The 24948-nt window shown below is 37.1% G+C and overlaps 1 protein-coding gene across 2 annotated transcripts in view; it reads right to left on the reverse strand.

Annotated features, from left to right (window-relative positions):
• Positions 1–24948, reverse strand: part of LOC102221726 (vascular endothelial growth factor receptor kdr-like) — a 58636-nt gene that overhangs the window by 12834 nt on the left and 20854 nt on the right. Inside the window, exons 10-25 of one of the 2 annotated variants that reach the window (XM_014468930.2) lie at positions 24358–24520; positions 20666–20780; positions 17025–17133; positions 15798–16088; positions 14944–15090; positions 14613–14741; positions 11895–12001; positions 10866–10995; positions 8165–8269; positions 6689–6802; positions 6097–6185; positions 5030–5183; positions 4366–4463; positions 3032–3154; positions 2712–2823; positions 1283–1382 (exon numbers count right to left, since the gene is read on the reverse strand). In XM_014468930.2, coding sequence (XP_014324416.1) covers positions 1283–1382; positions 2712–2823; positions 3032–3154; positions 4366–4463; positions 5030–5183; positions 6097–6185; positions 6689–6802; positions 8165–8269; positions 10866–10995; positions 11895–12001; positions 14613–14741; positions 14944–15090; positions 15798–16088; positions 17025–17133; positions 20666–20780; positions 24358–24520 — 2086 coding nt within the window. The remainder of the gene's footprint in view (positions 1–1282; positions 1383–2711; positions 2824–3031; positions 3155–4365; positions 4464–5029; positions 5184–6096; positions 6186–6688; positions 6803–8164; positions 8270–10865; positions 10996–11894; positions 12002–14612; positions 14742–14943; positions 15091–15797; positions 16089–17024; positions 17134–20665; positions 20781–24357; positions 24521–24948) is intronic. The other variant, XM_023328687.1, reaches the window with a different exon arrangement.

Consider the following 24948-nt stretch of genomic DNA (forward strand, 5'->3'; position numbering starts at 1 on the left):
TGTGGCTCATAAATGATTTTTTTTTACTTAAAATGCTTTGAAATGCTGAACCTTTTGATTAAACATCATTTGTCTAAAGTGTATCACGATCTGATGGAGGTTTAAATTAAAAGCAGACACAGACGTCACGCTGAGGCTGCAGGGGGAAAAGAAAAATCACCCACTCCATCGCTGACTGACAGCAGCAACACCAAAGAAGAGGACTGTGTGTTCCCCCACAGATATTTATGTCCAAAGGAATCCTCCAACTTCTGCTCAGAAAAAAAATTAGGTGCTCAGTTTCGTCTGTGTCGCTGTCAGAAAGCTCAACGTTTGAATGGTAATCAGATGCTAAGGTTTCCTCCTGCAATGTTCAGAGCCGATTCTTATACAACGAAGAAGCTAACTATTTTAGCGACAAACAGGAAGTAAAACTGAAAACATTAAATAGCTAGTAGATTCTTAATATTGTGTTATACGTGACATATGATGTTTTATTTGTATTCACACCTCTGAAACCTCCCCACATTTTGTCATGTTGTAATTATAAACATTAATGTATTTCACTAGGATTGAGTGTGATTGACAAGCAAAAGACAGTTTTTAAAATGTGAATGAAAGGAAACCTCGGCATTTGATCTCCACAGTATTTTAACAGCGTCTCGATCCTCTTCTACAGAAGATGACTAGGGCCACAGAAAAAAAGAGTTCTGTTTATTTTTCTTAAAATTTTAACTCTAGAAAAAAAGTCAGATCTTTTTTTTCAATGGCTCTAATTGTCTTCCGCTCTATTCTGTTGTAGTGTTAAGGGAATAGAGTCAAAACAATCCAAGAATACAGTCTTAGTATTACCAGAGTAAAGTGGAAATGGTACGAGAATGAAGTAGTAACAATATCAGAATAAAGTTACAAGAAAATTAAAGAATTACAACAATAAAATCATAATATTACAAGAAAAAAGTCATAGTATTATATGAGAAAATATGAAAATAAAGTTGTAATAATATGAGAATAAAGTCACAATATTACAACTTTATTCAGGTAATATTATGACTTTATTCTCACATTATTTCAACTTTATTTTCACATTATTACGACTTTATTTTCCTATTATCTTGAGTTTATTCTCATAATATTGACTTTAATCTTGCAACATTCTGATTTTATTCTTGTAATTTTATTTTCTTAGCCTTAATTCTTCATCATAACAACACTTGGTAAACTCAGTCATTTAAAGACTAACAGTGCTCTTTTAACATAAAGTTTCCTGTTTTTCTTTAGCATTGTAAACATAAATTCTCACATTTCAGAAAAAGCGTAATCTGGCGCTCTCATCCTAGTCCCGTCTTTCAGCCTGCAGCAGAATTCCTCGTCAATCTGGACCCCAGGATACGGAGAAGCACCTTGGGAGACGAAGAAAAAATAAAGAAACGGACGTCTGCATTACATTTAGCTTACAGCATTTGTTTTCCTCTAAAAAGAATAATTTATAGGGATACCTGAATGGGAAATATGTTTTCAAGGTGCAGCTTAAATGATAATGTGCAGCGACAAACAGAAACGTAATCATGAGTTTTAAAGAAATGCATGATCCTCTACTGATATGGCTGAAAGCTAATTTAAGACAAAAGACTTGTGATCAGAAACAGTTGCATGATGCAACTGCAGTTTGCTTTTAACATATGGTAAAAAAAAAAATAAATGTTGCTGTTATTCTCATTCAGACTCCACCATAAATCCGTCTGATTTATCACTGAACCGGCTCAAAAGGGAACCTCCGCTCAACTTATTTACTTTTCATCCATAATGTGGGAAATAAAAAGCTGTAGGACTTCTTCCATGCCATAAGAAAACATAAAGTGAAACATTATATATTATTTTTATTTGTCCAAATCCCCAATTTGTCATCTTTGAGGCGATCCAAAACATATTTCTGTTCCAGGACGTACTGGTTACATGGATCAAAACTCCAGTAGAATTTTTATTTAGGTGAAAGTTGGTGAGAAACATAGTAAAAAGAAAAACACTGCAAAAAAAGACCAAATTAAACAAATAATGTCGTTTCTTTGATGTATTTTTGACAGCAGTTGGATTTTGTTACCGTAAACCTACACAATGCACTGAAATCTAATAAAACCTTGTTACACAAAAATATTAGTTTTAAATTTATAATTGTATCACTATTGGCAAACAGTTTTCTGTTTACAATCATCAGCTTTCTTATTTACTGCTCTACAGTTATAGTTTTTGGCTCTTAAGCTGTGAATTCAAACCAGAGTCACAGCTGATTCGTTTAAAATAATTTTTTTTTTTAATGCTGCATTATATTGCAGTTTTGTTTAGTCTTTATTTCTTGATTTATTCTTTTTGAGCCCCAGTAAACACCCCACAGTAGGTTTTGCCACTCATAACTACTTAAAAATAAAAAAACAACGGCGTGACGTGAACATTGTGGCTAAAACTGGAAAGATCTTGCCACCAGTCTGGCAGAAAATCAGGCATTTAAAGCCAAAAAACTTAATAATTGTTGATATTGACTGATATAAAATGAAAATATAGTCCAATCAAAAAACTTTGTTGACGATTATTACAGAGATTAATCATGATTAATCTTTTAAATCTTAGTAATCAGGCCTGGATGTGGCTTCTAAAATTAAACTTAGCTTTCCTAAAAGTGTAATTAATCATAATTTAACATAATATCCACTGCATTATGGGTTGGTGACACTCACCTAGAGAAAAGATCTCCCACATCAGGACACCGAAGGACCAAACGTCACTCTGGGTTGTGTAGATCTTGTCAAATATGGCTTCAGGAGCCATCCACTTCAGCGGCAGCCTGGCCTGTAACCAATGATCGATACAAATTCATGTTTCTCTCCTATTTGTATATCAAACTTATCAATCCACACATGAACTACACATAAAAATCTAAGTTTTCACCCTGAAATCATTTAGCAGAGCTCAAAATGTCTTTTTTTTGCCAACTCTGCAGCAACTAAGTGTTAAATGGAGACATTTGTGTGAATAACTGAAATAAAAATAAACTTACATCTCCTTTGCGCACATAATCCGGGTCCTTATAAATGTCTCTGGCCAGCCCAAAGTCACAAATCTTCACCACATTGTTCTCAGACAGTAAGATGTTTCTAGCAGCCAAATCCCGATGAATGCACTGATGACAGAGAGGAAAACACTCAGTCAGACTCAAACAATTTGAACACAAGCATGTCAGGCTCCCCAAACTGGCATGCTAACAATAGGGCAGGATAGACATATGGTCAAGAGATCAGTAGTAGCGCTGCGGGATTTTTTTGTTTTTGCTTCTGTTGAAGGTGTTTTACAACAATAGCATTTTTCTCTAATCAGTTTCATCCGGTCTCCCCAAAACTATGAAGCCTACCAAGCCTGGCATCCTTCACAAACCTCCGGGGAGACATTATCCAGAAAACACAGCTGAAAGTGGGTCAAAGCAGCAGGGTCCCGGCCCAGGGTGTTCAACATGAGGCATGGGGGCCACTTGCGGCCTCTGGACCGACTTTATGCGGCCCCCTCCAACCACAAATTGATAAAATTAGGACAAAACTTTTAAATTAAAATCTGTTCACAAAAATGTTGGAGGGAACACAAAGTTTCATCATATTTTTATGTTAAATGGGACTTACATCTACTTATTGAGTTATCCTCCAACACCTTAATGCACCTAAATCTGCTTCTGAAACTTAGCCAAACACAGGAAGTGTTTTCTGACACAGATCCTGTTTCTGCTGCAGGGAACAGACAAAATGTTTTTTCACTTTTCTTCAATCAAGACCAAAATAATGAGCAAACCAGATGTTTTTTATTTAACAAGGAAAATGTGCAAAACCCGTCTATGATCCCGTTGATACCAAGCATTTTTAGTCTAGTTTATAGTGCAAATATTTTAGCTTACTCGAAATAAGACAAAACTAACTTACAAGTATATTTTCAGTAAAATATAGGAGTTTGTTTTAAGTCAATCATTTTTTATTATTGACAGAAGAAGAACTAGTTTCACTGGACATTATTTGACTTACAAATTAGGAAAATTGTCTTGTTAAAAGTGAAATAATCTGCCAGTGGAACTACGACTTTTCCATCAATATTAAGGAATTATTGACTTATTTATTGCTGAAAAGTTTCTTCCACGTTAGCTTTGTCAATTTCAAATGTACTAAGATATTTTCACTAGAAACTAGATAAGAATACTATGTATGTTTGCTGTCTGAAAACATATGCAAAATACACTTTTCAACATTTTTACGTTCTCAATTAAACTCCACATAAATCCATGTCATGTTTTTAAATGAGAATTGGTTCTCAAATTGTTTATGCTTGTGCACAAGCGACTGCAGAAGGGAATACCTTGCGTGACGCCAAGAACTCCATGCCTTTTGCAACTTGAAAACTGTAGCAGATCAGATCCTCCAGCGTCAGAACTCTCTTGTATAAATCTTCCGGTTCTGTAAAATGAAAAGCATAAAGTGTTTTTCCATCTAGGGTGATTTCTCAAACATCCAAAGCAGCTAAATCTCCTAATCTAGGTCTGTTTTTCAAAGCATTCGGTGTGTTCAGCCTCGTACACCTGCCAGATAAATCAGACAAGATAAAACTTCCCGTGGGAGGAACAAAGTAAAGACAACAAGGCAACTTAAAGTGATGTCCTGTTTCCTTTTCTTTAAAAGATCAAAACAGATGAGAGATCAAAACTGCTTCTTTTGTGTTTTTTAACAAGATGTCAGGTGAAATGTGATGTAATGAGCCTCGTCTGTTGAGCAGCTTCTCAGGAGTCCTTCCACCTCTCCACCTGAGTAAACAGCTAATCAGATCTGAAATAACACTTCGGAATTAAAAAGTCCGGCATGCTGAGCCCGACAGGAAACAAACAGACGCCTCCCCAGACTCAGTGGGGTGACAGCGGCTCCTGCTGCAGCGATTGTACTGCCGGTCAGGGGGAGGAAGTGTCCCATCAGACCTGAAAACAATCTGCGGGGAGCTCTCGTTCCAGAAACGGGCTTGGCCTTTTTACCTTCTTCCTCTTCCTCCGAGTCGCAGTAGCTCTTATCTTCGTTAAAGCCGGAGCTGGCCGAGCTTCCGGTGCTGGCCACGCTCTCCAGGCGGCGCTTCATCAGCTCGCTCAGCTCGCAGCCCGATCCCGCTGACAGCACCTTACCGTCCTGACGCTGACCGCATCAAGAAAAACCATAGAGTTAAAGACTGCAGCTGACACGCTGATTAATGTTTAGATCAGAAGATCACACTGCAAAAGCACAAAATCTCAAAGTATCTTTGGTTTCTAGTGCACAAAAATCTTACTACACTTGAAATAAGACAAAACTACCGTATGAGTAACTTTTTGGGATAGTAACTAGTTACATTTACTTGAGTAACTTTTTTGAAAAATTTTTACTTTATAGTAATTTTATTATAAAGTATTTCTATTCTTATTTAATACAATTTCTGGATTCTCTACTCACTGAATGAAAAACAAACATGTTTTAACCAAATATTCACCAGACACACACCTGCAATTTCTGTTAAAGTTTAAAGTTTTTTATTGAAAAGAAAAAACGATTTGGAAAAATTTTAATTTGCCTGTTTGTGTTATTTTATGTTATTCATATAAATTATTGTATTTTTGGTCCTTAAAATACCAAAATGTCCATTTAACTTTATATTATCTGATTATGTAATTTTTAAATTTTGATAATTTAATCAGTTACTCAGTACTTGAGTTGACTTATTTACCAAATACTTTTTACTCTTACTTGAGTAAAAATATGTTGAAGTCCTTAAAATTATTTTATTTCTTGGATGAAAAGGATTCCCTGGAGAAAATATGGTCCTACCCTGCAAACATCATACTGAATAATTTTGGTGAACTTTCTAGTGCAAATGTCTTAGTGCACATAAAATAAGACAAAACTAACTTTCAGCAAGACATAGTAGCTTCCTTAAAAAGTATTAACTATAAGTAAAATAATTTTCCAGTCAGTGGAACAAAACATTTAAAGTTAAAACCTGGGGAAAATGTCCTGTAAGATTTTGATAAGATTTTTGTTTTTGCAGTGCAGGAAGAGAAAGAAGTAAACTCACCTTGTAGACAAGAAAGTCGTCTCTTTTGCTTCTCAGGTAGATGGACAAGTTGCCGTATTTGCAGAACTCCACAATCATCATTAAACGTCCTGTTAAACACAGTTCTTGTGATTATTGATATTTTTAATCTACAACCTGATTATGATTTTGTTACAGGTCTGCTCATCTCTAAACACCCTCTGAATTGCAAAAACAGAGAATCTTACCAAGTATCTTTAGTCTAGTTTCTACTGCATGTCAGTACACTTTAAATAAGGCAAAACTCACTTAATAGCAACTTTTTAGCAAGAAATAGGAGCTTGTCTAGAGTCAATAATTCCTTAATGTTTATTAAAAAAATATTAAACCCACTGGCAGATTATTTGACTCATAATAAAACATCTTTCTCTTGTTTTAAGTGAAATAATCTGCTAGTGGAACCAGTACATTTAATCAATTTTAAGGAATTATTTGTTTAAAATCAACTCCTATTTCTTGCTGAAAAGTTACTTTTCAGTTAGTTTGTCTATTTCAAGGGTACTGAGATATTTACACTAAAAACTGGACCAAAAATACTTGGTAACATTTTGTGTTTTTGCAGTGTAACGCTCACCTCCAGGCTTGGTGCAGGCTCCCAGCAGGTTGACCACATTCAGGTGGTTGCCGATGTGGATCAGGATCTTTAACTCCGACATCAGAGCTTTACGCTCATTCGATGTAGCGCCATCTGCAAAAACAGACAACTTCAGTAAATATCATTACACCGGTTTTTTTAACCTTGATGGGTCTCTTGAAAACCTTCCTAAAAATATTTTTTTAAAAAGAGAAACAGACAACCTCCATGGTATCAACAATGAGAACAAGGTGCTTGTATATATATATCAATATATAACATTTTTTAACAATTTTCCCTACCATTTTAACTATAATAATTGTATGATTTTCCCAGTTTTTAAGTACAATTTAACAGATTTATGTTTATAAGTTACATTTTTCAATCTTTATTTATCAAAATTTTACCAACATTGTTTTTCACTTTCTGTTTGCAACTTGTTTACTTTAATCTGCATCTTTATGAAGATTAAAACAAAAGTTTCTGAATGCTTGAGAGCTTGAAGATTAAATTTGTCTATAGTTTCATGGATTTTGTACAGTCTGAAATAGATATGTTTGCAATTTGCAAGTATGTAGACAAAACTGGATAAAAAACTAAGATAAATAAAGGATACATTCTTACAGGATTTATAAAGCAGCTCTTAATAGATCTAATCACAACTCAAACAAATAAATCCAGACAAAAATAAGATAAGTATGTGTGCTAAGATTACATATCTGATTGCGGTAAATTTAAACAATAACAATGTCTTGAAATATACAAATCAAGACTTTCAGACTGCTGCTTTGGTCAACATCAGATTTATGAGACAAAAGCAGCCATGCAGGCTGAAGTCACAAAGCTGCTGCTTTCCATTAAATCTGACCTGCGTCCACTTTTTCTCTCTGAGTCTGTGATTTATCCCCAGACATGATTCACAAAGATAAGACAGCAGACAATAAGTGCAGCTGAGAGCCGAAATGTTGATGTTTGATTTTCACTTTCTGGTCTATTGGTTAATTCTTAAGTAATAAAACTGATTTTTTTATTTATTTGGCGGCCTGTTTTAACTTTGATGCAGATGTAACTCACTGGAAATATTTGAAAAAGTAAAGAACCTTCATAATACTTTAAACCACAACTAAACCAGTGACAAGTTTCCAAAGAATAGAATAAGAAAGTTTGAAGATTTGTTGATAGTTTTGCTCTCATTTCTTGCACTTTTGAACTTTTCTTCACCTGCAGATGTGAAGAACGCTTACTCAAGCCCTACATTGGCTGCTAGGTTAGAGGTCTTAGCCTTTAGCTCTGCCTCCCTCTGCAACAAACACATCTCTGATTCTTTGCTTTGAACTATTAAGTCGCACAAACACCAGTTGCACATGCTTTTTTTGAGAAGAGAAATTCATTTGGTTACTCACTTAACCCAAGGAACTGATGTTTTTCAAGTTTTCTCTTTATTCATAGCTTGTTTTTAATCTGTTTTATTCCTACCTTTAAGCATTTTTACTGCAACAGTCTTGCATGTTGAGAGCTTGTCAATCCCAAAAGCAGATGCCTCGACGACCTTTCCAAAAGCTCCGTGGCCGAGAGTTTTACCTGATAAGCAAATCAAATATGTCAGAAGAGGATTTAAATCAGACTCCCTGGGGATAAATAACCAAGCATACAAAGAAAAACAAACGTTAAGGTTGCAGAAAACATACGGAGGCTTTGATATTCTAGTGTTTAGAGATTAATTTATGGTGCATTTAAGCCGGGCCGACAGTGCAGGTCAGTGTTAAGTGATGACTCAACTGTGCAGCTGCAGAGCGATGCGATTCCTCTGCCATCTATCTTAATGGCACTCACGATGAACAGCTTCTACAATTACCTCTTACCCCTTCATGGTGTTTCTTCCTGACAGATCATCTCAAACAAATAAATCTGTTAGAAGTAGAAGAACTCAACTTTGTGTGTGTGTTACGGTTATTTTTTTGTTGATAAACAACTTGGCTGTGTTAAGTATGCACATCTGTAAACATGCAATGTGGAAAAATCAAATCTTACCAAGTATTTTTGGTATTATTTATAGTGCAAATACCAACTTAGAAGTAACTTTTTTTGTTTTCAGTCAATAACTCCTTATTGTTGATGTAAAAATATGATATTATTTCACTTATAACACCTTCTTCCCATGTTATAAGTGAAATAATCTACCAGTGAATCTAACTCTTTTTCATCAATATTAAGGAATTATTGACTTAAACAATTGTATATATATTTTGCTGAACAGTTGCTTATAAGTTACTTTTGTCTTATTTAAAGTGTACTAAGATATTTGCACTAAAACTAGACAAAACTACTTCAAAATCTACAGACAGGGGTGTCCAAATTTTTTGTCACATTGCCTAAAACTGTCAGCTCAAATGTACCCACAAGCCAAAAAATCCCCATCATTTTTACACTTACGACATCGGAAAAATGTCTTGTTATAAGTGAAAACAATCTGCCAGCAGAATTAATACCTTTTTAAATCAATATTAAGAAATTACTGACTTAAACAAGCTTGTGAAAAGTTATGAAACTTACTTGTAAGTTAATTTCATCTTATTTCAACTGTGCTATAATATTTGCACTAAAAGCCAGAAAATAATACTTAAATAGGATTTTGTGTTTTTGCAGTGTAGACTTTGTTCACACACCTTTGGATTCAATTTTACCTTCCAGTTTTCTTTGGTAGGAGTCAACCAACATTTAACATCTTGAGTTGATTATGTATGCCGAGTCTACCCTGCAGAGTTTCCCCAGATCTATCAGATTATGAGGACAGGTGACTCCACATCCCAACAAACATTCATATTAGTGTTAATGGGGAAATGCTCAACACAATGGCTGTGACATGTCTGGAAAGAATCAAATCAAATCAACTTTTTTATACTCTTCTCTTGACTGAAACTTCATCCAATCAGATCCTGCTGATTATTTGTCACTTTTCTACAAACTCTGACTTTACCTAGGCAATGCAAATGCTCAAACAATTGATGCTAAATGATGATAGTGATTCAAAAGGTGCTTCAGAGGCAGGTTTAATGAAGTGTGCACTTGTATTTTTTGCATTAAATTTCCTGTTATAAATGTGTTTGTTTTTATATGAATTGTGCAGGACGGGTGTCACATTAAGGGGACAAAACGTTCCGTTTTCAACAAAGGTGTGGAAATATTTAAGAGCCATTGCATGCACATGCAGTTAAACGCTAAAAATTAGCAAATGACACGTGATTTTCGAGACCTCTGCCTCTTAAAAAAGTTGGCACCGTTTTCAAAAAGCCTCCAAACTGAATCCTATTCTTGCCTTCTTACCCACAGGTGTCAAACTCCAGTCCTTGAGGGCCACAGTCCTGCAGTTTTTAGATGTGATACAGGTACAAAATACTGGACTGAAATGGCTTAATTACCTCCTCCTTGTGTAGATCAGTTCTCCCAGCCTTGCAAATGACCTAATTATTCCATTCAGGTGTGGTGCAGCAGAGGAACATCTAAAAGTTGCAGGACAGCGGCCCTCCAGGACTGGAGTTTGAGACCCCTGCTCTAGTGGAAAACTGAGACTCTTAAGTAATAAAGCAGAGGGGGACTGGACGACTTCTAATGTTTCTTGAGGATTTTTCACCTTTCATCCAAAAGACATCTTTAGTTTTAAACATGGTTGCCAGAAACAGGATTATGAGTTGCAGTAATGACACTAATTGGGCTGTTTAGGCGATTAAGATGAGTGAGTCACAGCTCTATCCTCTGCTCAGCTCAGTGTTTGGGTTATTCACACCTTGGAATCTCACATCGCACCATTACAGACATATTTGGATTGCCAAGCAAAAACTGACCCTACGTTAAACATTGCAGTGACTCACATGTCCCAATTGTCCCATTAGTGACTTTAATGGCCCTAATAGTATAAACGTTCTGACTAAAACTTATAAGCCTGTTGCTCTCAATCATGTTCAGAACTGAAAAACCTTCAGAAGTTTATTTTAGCACATTTTATGGATCAGTAACACATAATCAGTATTCTTTTGGTTGGGAAAAATGATAAATTCATGACCATAAATGCATTATGTATCAATTACGATGCAAAAACAAATCAGAGACTGTGTTAAGGTAATTCTTTTGTTGAAATATTGAATTTTCGGAGTATTTATTTTTTGTTACTGCAGCTCACCGAGACGCAGGCGGTCACGAGGAAACTCCCATTTGCTGCTGTCATACTGAAGAAGATCGTGTTGCTCATCGAGAGGATACTCATCAGGATCGATGATGATAGACGGACCCATCTTATAGTGTGCTGGCTGCTGAAAAGGAAACAGAAGAATCATAACGATTATCTATAGTTTTTATTATCATCTAGTTTAGTTGAATAAAACATTTGAGCAAGCAGACACTTCACTTTAAATTAACTACTTATTTTACCTTTGAATAATGTAAATTATTGTGTCAAATTGCAGGAACAAAATTTCTGATCTGATAATGAATTTTACTAAACATCAAAAACATTTAGTGTGAATAGAACATTATCCGCTTTAAAATAAACATTTGCCTTAATAAAACACAAGAGTCAGATCAATGTAACGCACTTCCATCTCAGGATACAAAAACATGCCGCTAAGCATTCTGGGAAATAGTTTCCACGCCTGCATTTTTCTTCTTTCAGTTTTTTTAAAAACTAAAAACGCTAGTTTATTCAACTCTGGGAGGTTTGAGAAAATGTATAAAATGTTAACCCAACTCGCTACTGTAAGTTTATCTTTCACAAACTCACATTTAGGTTCAAAATCTAAAACTGGCCAAATTTATTTGACTTAAAGAGCAGAAGACAGCAGACACAACTAAATGACACAACTCAGACGTTTTACAGTGTAACTATAACTGCTGATGTTGCGTGTTGTTCCTCTTTAGGCCCAATTACTTTAGTTTTATTTCTGTTTAGTGCTCTGCTCAGCACTTAAATAAGTTCTTTTAATAGTTTCTTACATCTAAGGTTTCATTTTAGCGATGAGGCAGAAAAAAAGGGTGAGATGTATTGTTTCCACATGACTCAGCTGAACACAAACATTTAGAAAAGCAGCTAATTGCATCATTCACTGTTAAATTGTGTCACAACCAGCATGGGTTAGTGATGTCTGCAAACCAAACTGGTTTCCATTTAGAGGAAGAATCCACTTCCACAGAATTGAAGCTGCACCGCTCTTACCTTCCTCAGCTTTCGGATGAACAGGATGAGCATAATCCAGAGGAACGTGGCAGCAGCTCCGGTGCACACCAAAATTATGACCTCAATGTTTGACTTGCTTTCATCTCCTGGAAAGAGAAGAGCTGTCGTCAGCTGCCTGGATGCCTGGCCGTGAAATCGGTGCACGCTTTTCAATTCGATTGTTAACAGGAGGTATTTGGAGAATTTACCATCAAAACCTAAACAGTCTGTTGCAAATTTACAAATAAAAATCGCTGTTGTTGCCTGAAGTCACCAACGCTTTTTATGGCAAGACATTCTTTCTCTGTTTTGTTTACTTGTTCCTTGACATTTTCCTGTGGATGTACAGAAAAAAAAGGAGGTGGAATCACATTTTTGCGTGGAGCAAACACGCCGCATTTCTTCCAAGGATTTTTCCTTCAAGCATTGTTTTTGAAGTAATTCGTGCAATCACTAACCGTTTATTTTCCAGTCTCTGACTAACATTCACACAGAAAGGACAACTATAAATCTTAATTAAAGAAAGACTGAATGGCTTAATCAGTTGCAGTGTTGTGCAAAATTACTCTTTTCCACATTTTGTTCACGATGCAACTACGCAATGGGATGTATTTATCTAGGACAAAGTAGCATATAATTGTGAAATAGGATGCTAATCTACGGACTGAAATGTTTAAAGAAGATCTTCTTTACAAAATTGGATGAATGGGATCCATTTTAAAATCTTAAAGCTGCAGTAACTTTTATAAAAAAAAAATATTTTTTACATATTTGTTGAAACTGTCACTATAGTGTCATAGTATAATATGAGACAAATAAACTGAGAAAAAAATCAAGCTCCTCTGCCTTCTACTAGTGCTAACTAGAAACAACCAATCAGAGCCAGGAGGCGGGTCTTAGCGCTGTCAATCATGCTCTGTGCTACGATAGAGCTTCAGCAGTGCTAGCATGAGCATCAATAATGGTGGATAAATGATTTTCCTGTATTGGTGAGTTGTTTCTTCTTCATCAGCACATTTAGCAACATGTTCACAACATTGATTGACAGCGATAAGACCCTCCTCCTGGCTCTGACAGGTTGTTTTTGACCGGAAGCTGTGCAGTTCTTAAGACAGGACAAGTAACTCAGGGAGGTAATGGAGGATTATGACACTGTCACAACATAGTGACAGTTTTAACAGATATACATAAAACATATTTTTATGTAAAAGTTACATATTTCAGCTTTAAGACTGATTCTTAACAGGATTTATGTCTGAACTTTGACTGGGCCATTCTAGCAGACAAAAATGCTTTAATTTAGACCTTTCCATCCTCATATCTTGAGTATTTGCTTTGTTTTTAGCTCCTCTAATTTATTCCCTGTTCCTGCAGATCACTAATGCTGAAACAATTAATCAGATTAACTGTGATGAGTCTATAATTGAAATAACAATCAACTAATTTAGTAATTGATTAATTGTTAACTGGAGTCTCTGCTCTATGTTTGTTCTGTTTGCAGTTCAGTTTTGTAGAAATGTTTTCTAGGCACAAGCTAATTTGCAAACCCAGGCCTTGGTTAGACAGCAAGAAAAATATGAAGATACATATCAGAGAAAGCTACTTGGTACGTCAGTGTTTGCTGAAACAAATTGTGTTTTAGTTTCAGCCATCTTTTCACCTGGGAATTAAAGACTCTTAGATCTGTTACAATTTTTATTGCTTTTCCAGATATGAGGATCTTCACCAAATTACATCTCTGAAAAAAATGAAGAGTCCACTGCACTGAACCCCATTGAGAACCTCCTGGTTATTCCACCAAATATTGATTTCTGAACTCTTCCTGAGTTAAAACATTAGTATTATTGGTTCTAAATAAATATAAACTTGTTTTCTTTTCATTATGTGAGGCCTGAAAGAACTGCATCTTTTTCCTTATTTTAACCATTTCTCATTTTCTGCAAATAAAAACAAAATGTTTGCTTGGATTTTCGGAGATATGTTGTCAGTAGTTCATGGAATAAAAGAACAATGTTCATTTTACTCAAATATGTACCTGTAAAGAGTAAAATCAGAGAAACTGATCATTTTAAATGGTCTCTTAATTTTTTTCCAGAGCTGCATGTTTTATTTCTGTTAACTTCATCTCTAGTTACAACTCCTTTCTTCAAATCATTCTGCTCACTAACTCCATGACAAGAGATTTAAAAGTCAATTTTAAAAAAAGGAAATTATTTCACATGAAAATGATCTTATAACATAAAAACAGTTTAGGCTGCTCTTAAATTCCTCAAAGTTACGATGAGAATCCAGAATGACACCCAGATATATAAACTCATCCACTTTTTGGATTTCTTGCTGATCTAAATTTACGCCGTATTGTAAAAAACAGTCGTTAGTGACACTCTGAATACTCCACAGAGGTTATGTCCTCTATAAAAACGCTCACAGCCAAAACCTTGATCAGAAAACCCATGAAGGAATTCACTTGGCATTCCTGGCAGCTGCCAGTTTTCCGCCAGGGGCCATTTTTCCTCACTAAAGTCAGGCCAAAGCTATTTGCAGTGATGAAAAGAAAACAGGAGGCCAGAACGGCCTCTTTGATACCCTGGGATGTGGAGATAAAAAAAAAAGAAGAGAAAAAAGCTCCGGCCTTGCTGCTTGGACTAATTGGTCTGTTTGATCTGATCTACTGAGCTGATGTTTTTCTCCTCTCTCTCTGCAGAGAGACGGACTCACCCAGCACAGTGATGACGGTGCTCGTTTTGGCGAATCCCTCAGCGTTTTGGGCCACACACTCGTACCGGCCCTCGTCGTCTTTCTTCACCCTTTCGATGATGAGGGTGCCGTTTTCTCCCAGCGATACCCCTGCAACACAAAGCTTTGAGCTGATTGTGGTATTTTAATATGAAAAACACGATTCCCTGCACTCAGGATGTGCAGATGAAATGATTTCTGCATCTCACAAATAACACCACCAACAAAGTTTGCATACATTGATGCTTTATAGTTGAAAAATGAAATAAAATTTGCATCATATCATGTTATGTGGCGTTATTCTGAAAAATACCTGGACTCTCTTCCACTTCAACGCCATTTTTGTACCACCGGATCAGCGGACGAGGAACCCCCGAAGCAAAGCAACCCAACAGCAGGGTGCTGCTGCTGTTCACGTCCTGATTGGTCAGATTCTGGCTGAGCAATGGCCGCTTCCGCTCTGCATCAAAATGAGCAGAAAATTCCATCGGAGATGCAATTAATTTAGAGAAAACATTCCAACAACCTGTGCTGGTGTAAGCAACAGTATGGAAGTCCAAAAGTGCCAAAATTATCGGACTAAATTAGTTTGTCCTTGAGTACGGTAGTTAAATGTGTCAATAGTCAATTAAAATAAACTAATTTAGAAATAGAAACAATCTTTATTGGAGCCCAGCAAAAGGGACATTTGGAGTAGCAGATATAAAGTTTCACAAAAGCAATATGCAATATGAGCATAATGCATAGGTTAAATAAATGTTTATTTCAGTCACAAAAATCATGTGCACCAATTCCACTATTTAATTATTACACTGTCCTGTTGCAACACATACTGAATTAATGTTATCCATACTCAGAAGTAGTGGGCGGGGCTACCACTACTCTGGAAATCCGATTGGACTGAAGCTGACATGCTGTTCATGTCGACCAATCAGATGTTAAAGTTTATCTAAGAAACTGTGGTGAAAGTTTAAATTATTTCTTGGCACATGAACCATAAAATAAATATAAACATGATTTAAACATTAAGTAGTAAATTTCATCCATGTTTACTTAATAATTTATTTAATTATTGACACATTAACTATTTCTATTCAAATTAAGATCCTGTCTTGTGGTACTTTATTTGACATAACACTCAGACAGGATGGAAATGTTGTTTCTTACCTTTCAACTCCAAGGCGGCCATCTTGACTTTGGACTTTTTCGGTTTCGGCAGCTTGTATGCGTGGCACTGGTACCCTGCGGTGCTGCTTTCGGACACATTGCTCACATTGAGAGACATGGAAATGGAGTATCGGTCCACCCGGAGGTTGGATACGTTGGTGGTGATTGTTTTATTCCTGGAGTCCAGCCACCGTAGGCCTGTGTAGAGGTAACGGGTCGCCCTACAGGTCAGGGTGACGTCGTCTCCCTCTATGGCTGCTCGAGGTTCGATGGTGACTTCCTCCGGTTCATCTAAACAGAAGAAAACTTTGCATCATTTTCATAAATCTTCCCCAGCTACAAAGGTGTTCAGCCGTCAGCAGCATTATGCACTAGCCGTGCTCTTTAAACCATAAACCGCTTGTCAGAAGAGAAGGAATGTCACATTTGAAGTTGTTTCCTGTTTAATCACCATTAATTGGAAGCACGTTGGCGAAAAGCGTGGCTGACGGCACTTCTGTGCTCCAACTGGAGCGAGACTGACTATGTGACCCACGGGAACCAGACTGTGCTTGTTTATTCAGTTTTGTTGGAAAGCATTCTCTGTCCTCTGAAGACAGATGTTATTACAATTGTCCTCTTCTCTTTTTTTTCTTTCTCCATCTTCCTCACCTCAGGAGGAGAGCCGAGTGCCTCCTGGGAATCAAATAACCCTGCAGGTTAGTCAATTTTTAAAGCTTTTTCTGCTCATGAGGAGAAGTGATTTGCTCAGGTTTGATTAAAAAAATCAAAAAAGTGTTTTGCTTTATTCCAACACCTCATCTCTGCTGTTATTACATAACCGTCTCAACAGACAACCTTTTGGGAAACATTTGGAAACGCTCAGATGCACATAAAAAGGAAACTCGCACTCGTGCACACGGGCTGAGAGAGAAAGAGGAATGACCTGCTGGCACCGGAGCAGGAATGCAGTTATTCATGGTTGTTTTTAAACGCGTGCCGTTACAGCGCCCCATATGGCTCAGGACACGTTCGCCTCTCTTCCCCCTTTCGGGCCGTTCAGCTACAGTGGAAGATGTTTTCAATTAATGCCCCCCTCTGGTCTCTTTATTGCACAACACAATCTGTGCATTCCTTTCCCGCTCTTGCAGTTCATTAAAGCGAGCACTGCAGTCCATTTGAAATAATCCAGCGCTTTGCAATTAGTGCTGAAACAATTTTTGATCGATTTTTTTGAGCGACACTTACCATTAACGTAGAATGGGAGAGTCATGTTGGAAGTGCCAAGTTTGTTCTGGGCCTGGCAGAGGTAAAGTCCAGACACGCGAGCCTCTCTGATCACCAGGGTGCTCACAGTCTACAAGAGATGATTCAGATTAAAATCAGTAATTAAACAGATTATCAAAATTATAAAGAATATTCTCTTTTACGCTTCTGTCACCAAGAAAGCTACAAGTCGTCATGTAGCAAATTATCCAACTTCAATATTTAGTTCACTTTTATTTACTTTACTCAGTTCAGTTTACTTTAGTTCAGTTCAGTTCAGTAGATTAAAGTGAGTTGTACTTTAATTCACTTTACTTTAATTCAGTTTACTCTAGTTTAGTTTACTTTGGTTCAGTTAAATTTAAATTAATTTATTTCACTTTATTTCTGTTCAATTTAGTTTACTTTAGTTTAGCTCTCTTATCTATGTCAAATATGTTCACATTCATAATTCAAATAGCATAATATATATTTAGATAATTATTTGTACAGTTTTCTAAATATAAAAGTCTAAATGTATTTAATCCAGCCTCCTTTTTTTGATGTGTCTTATTTCTTACACATTGTTCTTTATTTAAAGAAAAGAAAAGAGAAAATATAGTTTGATTTTGTATTCATACCAGGAATCTAGCTATAACTATAATAAAATAAAAATTATATGTGATACAAATAAAAATCTGAAAAATGCGGCGTGGTTTCGTATTTAACCGTTAATGTGATTTCACAAACCTGAACCAGTGTAAGTATAAATCAGTACACTTTAGATCAACCAGTTAACCTGACATGGTTTAGGAAGGTGAGAGGAAGCCGGAGTACCCAGAGAGGGTCCACCCATTCACAGGGAGATCATCAAACCTCCAACCAGTTTCTGTGTTATTTAATCTCAATATCAACACAGATTCTTCATTTCTAAACTCCACACATTTCCAGAGAAGATTTCTAGATTTTCATTTTACGTTGAACATTTACCTAAACACTGTCCAATCACTACTTGCCTGCATTAGTCTATTTCAGTGGGCTGTACTTGTGCATTCATCAGTCCTGATGCTAATGAACGGATGCATCTGGATTTTTAAAGCCCACTGAGTCACCCTCAAACCTTTGCTACAGGCCTAGAGCTGGGGCACAGTGTGCATTTCCTGGAAAGCAGCACTAATGACATACTCAATTTACAAAAAATACAACATTTTAATGGTTTAGATAGACAAAATAATAACTGCAGCTTGGATGAGAGCCAGATGGCTGTGGGTTCTGTTTAACATTTTTGGGAACATCTGTTTTCTTTGGCACTGAGCTACAATGAGGAGGATTGTCTGGTGTATGCTGGGTCATAACTTCCTGGACTGCCATTGTGTTCGCTCTAGACTAAATTAACCCGTTTCAGCCCCTTAAAACGTCCAGGCAGCACTGAAAGATTAAAGTTGGATCGTGTCGGCCAATCCAGGCTGAAATGTCATCTGTAAAAACATGGTCTTATCGTATTATGTTACCCTCCATGATGCAACCTGAGATTGAAAACATTCACACTCCTCAAGAGCTGACCTGACCAGACGCACCGTGACCCCCCTGGCCCCCAGGCCAACGTCTTCCCTCATACTGTGAGGCGAGCTTCGCCTTTCCACTGGGCCCGCTCCGAGGCCCGGCCCCGACTGTGTTCTTATTCACGGGCCGGCACGATTTATGTGGGCTGACAGAGAGGAATTTGCTGCCAACAAATCCCTCGCTCTTTAAACCGCGGCTTGTTATCATTGACCCTCAGTCCTAACCCTCATAAAATACCAGCGACTGGCCACAAGCATGTGTAAATTAGTTATGCCGCCCCATTAATGTCAAGGAAATATTAGAAGTGATGCACAGTGCCTTTGATAAATTTACAGTTAATTAAAGGTGACCTATTCTTCTTCCTTGAACAGGTTAGGATTGTTTTATGGGCAACACAAAACATGTTCATTATGCTTTTTATTTTTTGAACAAAATCATTCTTGGATGATCGGTTCTGCTTATTTTGAGTTCATTTCAGAATTAAATTAATTATACAACCATACATCTTTGAAAAGCAGACCTACACTGTAAAACATTTATTTGACACATTTAGTCATGTCTGCTATCTCCCACTTTTTCAATCTAAATATGTGAGTTTGTGAAAGACAAACTTACAGTAATAAGTTGTGTTAACTTTTGTCAAACCTCCAAGAGTTGAATAAACTAACGTTTTTAGGAAAGAAGAAAAATACAAGAGTAGGAACTATTTCCCAGAATGCTTAGCGGCATGTTTCTGTATCCTGTGCGTTTCATTGATCTGACTCGTGTTTTATTAAGGCAAATGTTTATTTTAAAGCGGACAATGTTCTATTCACACTAAATGGTTTTGAAATGTTTTGAATTCATTGTGATGTTTAATAAAATTCATTATCAGATCAGGAATTTTATTCATGCAATTTGAAACAAGAATTTTAATTATTCTGAAGTAAAATAAATAATTGTAACTTGATATCGTGAGTAAAAATAATAGAGAAATGTGGCTGTTTAACTGGGTGAAGACAGTTTTTTATTTTCCAGAATGTAAAAAAAAAAATTGGGTTAAAATGCAAAATTAAGTGAAAAATCACAATTCAAGATTAATCATTAACTAATGAACAATTAAATATATCAAAACTTGAAAATAATGTTTAGACAACTTGTGTCTTGTTGTTAAATCAACTTCATGGATGTTAATTTTTGAGCACAATTGTCTTGTTGACTTAAATTGCCTTTAAAAGGCAGCAGGTGGAATTTCATGTTCAAGTTAATCCACCTTTAAATGTTTGACAGTGTAGAGCCTCCTGCACAACCAACAAGAAAGCAGCAAGAGGTTTCTGGATTTTAAGTCAACAACAAAACACTTGTCTTTTCCAGCAGCCATTGTACAGCGCATGCAGCGGTAAAACCAGCATTTCACTAGTGGAACTTGTACTTTTTCATTAATATTAAGCAATTATTGACTTAAACCAGCACCAGTATCTTGCTGAAGTTTTATTTCAAGTGCAATAAGGCATTGTCACTAGAAACTAGATCAAAAATACTTGGTGAGATTTTGTGTTTTTGCAATGAGGTTAGCTGACTGCTAGCCTCAGGCGTTGCCGTTTAGAGGTCAAATGCACGGACGTCCCAAATAAATGAAATGCACACATGTTTCAGAGTGTGATTTCTCACAAGCTGTAGGACTGAATGCGTGCAGACTTCATTTGAATCAGATGGATTTGCGCAGCAGCTCTGTGTTTGAACTCAGCGAAAAGTCATTCAGATGTCAGTCAGATGTTAAAAGCAGTGCAAGTATTTTCTCTGCTGCATTTTTATGGTCTGAAGATATTTTTCTCTCTCTCAAACTGTCACTGGGTGTTGAAATTTTGTGTTTAAGTTGGCTGAGGCTTTTTTATGCCTATAGCAATAAAGCAGCCTAAGTATCTCATGTTTTCCTGAGTATTCCTGGAATAAATCACGTCTCTTTAACTGCATAGATGAAGATAAACAGGTTTTGTGCTGATTAAGGGAGCGGAGGATATTTAGTTGTTTGTGGTCACACAGGATTACAAAATTAACCAATTAATCATCAGCTGTTAAGAAATGAATAATTTAGTACACACCTTGTTTTTTTCTTGGACCAGTTCTGTCTCGACATTTATACTGGTGATCAAGTTGTGGAAGTTATTACTTTGTTCATTAAGCGTCACCGGGACTGGGTCATTGTCGGAGATGCATCTGCAAAGAAAAGAAGTTTTAAAACTCTATATGTTGCATTTTCAGTGATGCAAACTTATCCTGCAAAGATTAGATCAAACAGGAAATATCATCATATTCTAGAAAAATAAGAACAGTTGAAACATTTATAGATCATAACTGACCTTTTCTGTGTTTTTCAAAGCTGTGTTTTACAAAAGCTCTTTCCAATCTGCATTGTTAAAATAACTATTGCACATCAAACTTGGTTTATTTATTTTAAAAAGATCTCTGGATACTCATTGGTGATATAGATGTGGGTCTAACAAGCAGTTTTGCAACAAAGATTATGAACATGAGTGAATTAGGAAAGATAAATTGAGCAATGATTCAACAGCAAGACCACAGCTGTTGTTTGTGAGCATAAAATGTAAATTACACAACATTTTCTGCTGTTTATGTGTTTGTAGTCAGTGCAAAAATATCCATAAGATTAGAAACAATTGTTTAGGTAAAAATGTTCTTATGAGGAAACTAACAGTGAACAGAGTTTAAATTGCATGAAAGGTGTATCAGAATAATGTCATCTAGGTTTAAATCCCAGGAGTAAAACACTGGCTGATAATGTAGAGAAAAGTGAGACTTGCATCAGTCACTACTATAAAACAGACTTGTACTGACGGAAACTAATTTGGTTTCGATGTGGTGGATTACAGACAGACTAGACTCTCAACTCTCTCAACTCTCCATAAGGTTCCCCTAAGTCTCCAACTCATTAAAGGAAAAACATTATATAAATCTTAATTTTATTAACTAAATTTGAGCTGTGGACTTTGAATTCACCACTTTTGTCTGTGATGGATAATTCAACAATCTTTTGCTTTGATTGTTTTTCCTTCCACGCTTTTTGTTTGTGTTATTGGCTCTAGTGGCCTTCATTTAGTGAATTGACAGGAAAGTGGGTAATGAGAGAAGGGGGAAGACACGTGGCAAACGTCACCAGGCCGGGAATCAAACCTGTGACAGCCGTGTTGAGGACTAAGGCCTCCATATGTGGGTTGTGCTTAACGCCTGCGCCACCACAGCATCCCTTTCCACGCTTTTAAATTATTTTCAGTGTCCGTCAAACATGAAAATGCCTATCATGAGCTACAACCCAAAATGCAAAGAAGTTGCTCATTAAACTGAGTGACTCCTTTGAGAGAAAACTATCTGAGAACAGTCCAGGTCTGGATTGGGTCTGAGAATTTGATTTGAGCCAACCTCCCCTAAACCTCATCCCTGAAACCCTTCACTGCTTGTGGTGAACAATTAACCTGATGAGGCAAAAAGGAGAGGAGGAAACAGCAGTAGCGACAGGAAGGGCTGTGCACAGGAATCACTGCACTCTGGACTGAGGAGATAAGGCCGATCCTAAACCTCGACGGTCAGCTGGGAACAGCTGATAACTCCTCAGCCTGGTGATAAAGACATCCTCATGTTTTGCTCCCTCGTCACCTCTAAATCCCCGAGTTTTCTCCAAAAGATTAAAGGTGACCTATTATGCTTCCTTGAACAGTTTAGGGAGGGTTTAGGGGCAATACAAAACCTGTTCTGTACAGTTTAAATAATTCTTAGATGAGGAGATTTTAGTTCTGCCTATGAGTAGTTTTAGGGCCTCTTTTCACTATAAACCCAAATAAACTGCTCCTGGCCACGCCCACCAATTCAATGTCTACACTCGGACATGAAAATGGCTGCAAACAGATGCGCAATTATGCAACCGTACGTCTTTGAAAAGCAGAAGTGGAGCGTTCTGCACAACCAACAAGAAAGCAGCAAGTGGTTTCTGGATGGCAAGTCAACAATAAAACACTAGTCTTTTCAGGCAGAGCATATCTGGGGAAAGCAGAGAGTCTTCAGTCAGAGGCTTCCTCTAATTTGTTGTAACACAGACTGCTGCAAGAGATCTTTCCTGCCTACAACAACTCTTTGAAGAATTTGAATTAGTATGAGTTACAACAACATTTAATTTCCCTTCGAGATCAATAAAGTATTTTTGAATTTGCATTTGAATGCATATAAAACCAGCTGACCAAACATTCTGGAATTTCGCTGGGGTTGCTAGGTAACGAGGAAGTGCCTGCTGATTTATGAAGTTACATTCAGAAGGCTTTAAAAAAAACAGCTCATTTTCCAGACACTAAAAAATATTAACTTATTGTGTAAATGTGGCTGCTTTTGTTTGTGTTTTTTAAAGTGCTGTGACTGTTTTTAGAAGCAGTAGGGATCCAAATGGAAGACGTTTTGTATAATACATCTCCGTCAAGATTGAGGTATGAGCTTGAAGGGCCATATTTTGGATTTACAGTGACATATTCTGTGTTGTGTGACGCTTGTATAAAACAAACATTTTTGTGCAATTGGCCTCCCACCAGGCTGCAGTTGTTCCTCCGTCTCATTAGCTGGTCACCACAGTGCAGCCACTGTTCCTGATGCCAGCCTCGATTATGCTTAGATCTGCACTCAGACTTTGTTTGACCTCAGCTTTGATTTATCAGAAATCCATAAATAACACATTGTTCTTGGAGAACATGTAAAAACTTGCAGATTAAAATCATCTAGCATGAAACATAATTTAGTCTCCTTCAGTCCACTTTGTTGTTTTTGTCAGCGTAGTCTGAGGCTGATATGCCAAATGTAATGGCCCATTGTTTTCCCGATTTTAGCACTCCAAGGTTTGCTGATACCCCCAACAGGCCAGGACCTCAGTAAATGTCCTAATATTTATTCTTTTCGCAGGTTCACTTCCAGGCCGGCATTTGTGCAAAGTCACTCAGCGCTGTTCAGCTCCAGGAATCTGAGATTTAATATATTTCCCCCATGTTTCTCATTCAGCCCACGGACATACTGACCAGAAAGGAGAGGGCAGTTCTTGAATGTTTCCATCTTTTGATTTATTTGTCATCTTCGGGGACAGACTGAGCTGAATCAGAGTGGATGTGTTGCAATATTGGCTACCCAGGGTGGAACGGTGACTCAGTTTCCTATAATAAGCATTTCCTAATACTTGGTTTAGCTTGTAGTGAATTTGGTGGTCATAATTATTTCATTCTTTCATTACAGCTTAAATTAAAGATAAAACCCATATTTTCTTTCAAATATCAGTATAAATATGTTCTTCTGAAATAATAAAAAAGAGAATCATGATTGTTTGTGCACAGATGTAGCTTTTTTCTGAAATTTAGAAACAGAACATGAAATTCTTGTTATTCTAAATGAAATCAGGTTTAGAAGAGAGTTCTTCTTAAAGTGCGTCCTTGATCTGATTTCTGTTCATTTAGGCTACACTTTCGTTTTAAAATGCAGCGTGTTAGCTCAGGATTGCCGGTGTATAGTGAGCACGGATCTGTGTCAGAAAGCATCATCTCTGTCCCCATCATAATCCTGAACCAGTTGATAAAAAAGAAGACTCGAAAGAACTTGAAATCCCAAGTTTCAGACTTGGGACTTGAAGATAAAGTGAACACTGATTTGGTCTCACCTCTGTGAACTTGATGTTTTAGCTTCCAGTAAGGTTTTTTGTCGAGTGGGAAGCTGCAGAACCGTGACTGAAAACAAAGCCAAGATGGAGACTCACTGTTCACTGTTCACTGTTGTGCTGGTGTGACATGGCCGCCACAGCCAGGTGATGTTGGGTAGCGGCACGCCGAAGGCGGTGCAGGTCAGCTGATGCTGCTTGCCAGCCATGTAGGGCTGCACGTCCTGGATGGAGAGCTCCGCCTCAGAAATAGTCGGCTTAACTGCGAGGAAAGAGAGAGAAACAGGTTGTGGTATTCCATAATGTCTTTTAATGAAAAATGACAATCATGATGGATAGCTGAGAGGGAAAAAGGCATCCTTGAGTCCAATTGTCCTTTAGACACTTTGCAGAAGAAGAATGGCAGGACGGCTGGAGAGCCGGGGGGCTGGAGGTCAGAGAGCGACCTTTTTGTGACCTCAAGCTCACATCGGTCATTGATTCAACCGTGTAATGAGCAACAGATCAAGACACTTGTGCCAACTCAGGAGGTTGTCCAGATCACTCAGCAATTTCTAAATATTCACAAAGCTGTAGGGCTGAAATGATTAATCGGATTAATAGTGATTAGTTGTGATTCATTTTGATTAATTGTGATTAGAGGAGAGAAGAATATACTTTGTTGATCCCCAAGGGGGAAATTTTAGATTT

The sequence above is a fragment of the Xiphophorus maculatus genome, chromosome 23 (genome assembly GCF_002775205.1).
Source record: "Xiphophorus maculatus strain JP 163 A chromosome 23, X_maculatus-5.0-male, whole genome shotgun sequence".
Classification (NCBI taxonomy): Eukaryota; Metazoa; Chordata; class Actinopteri; order Cyprinodontiformes; family Poeciliidae; genus Xiphophorus; species Xiphophorus maculatus.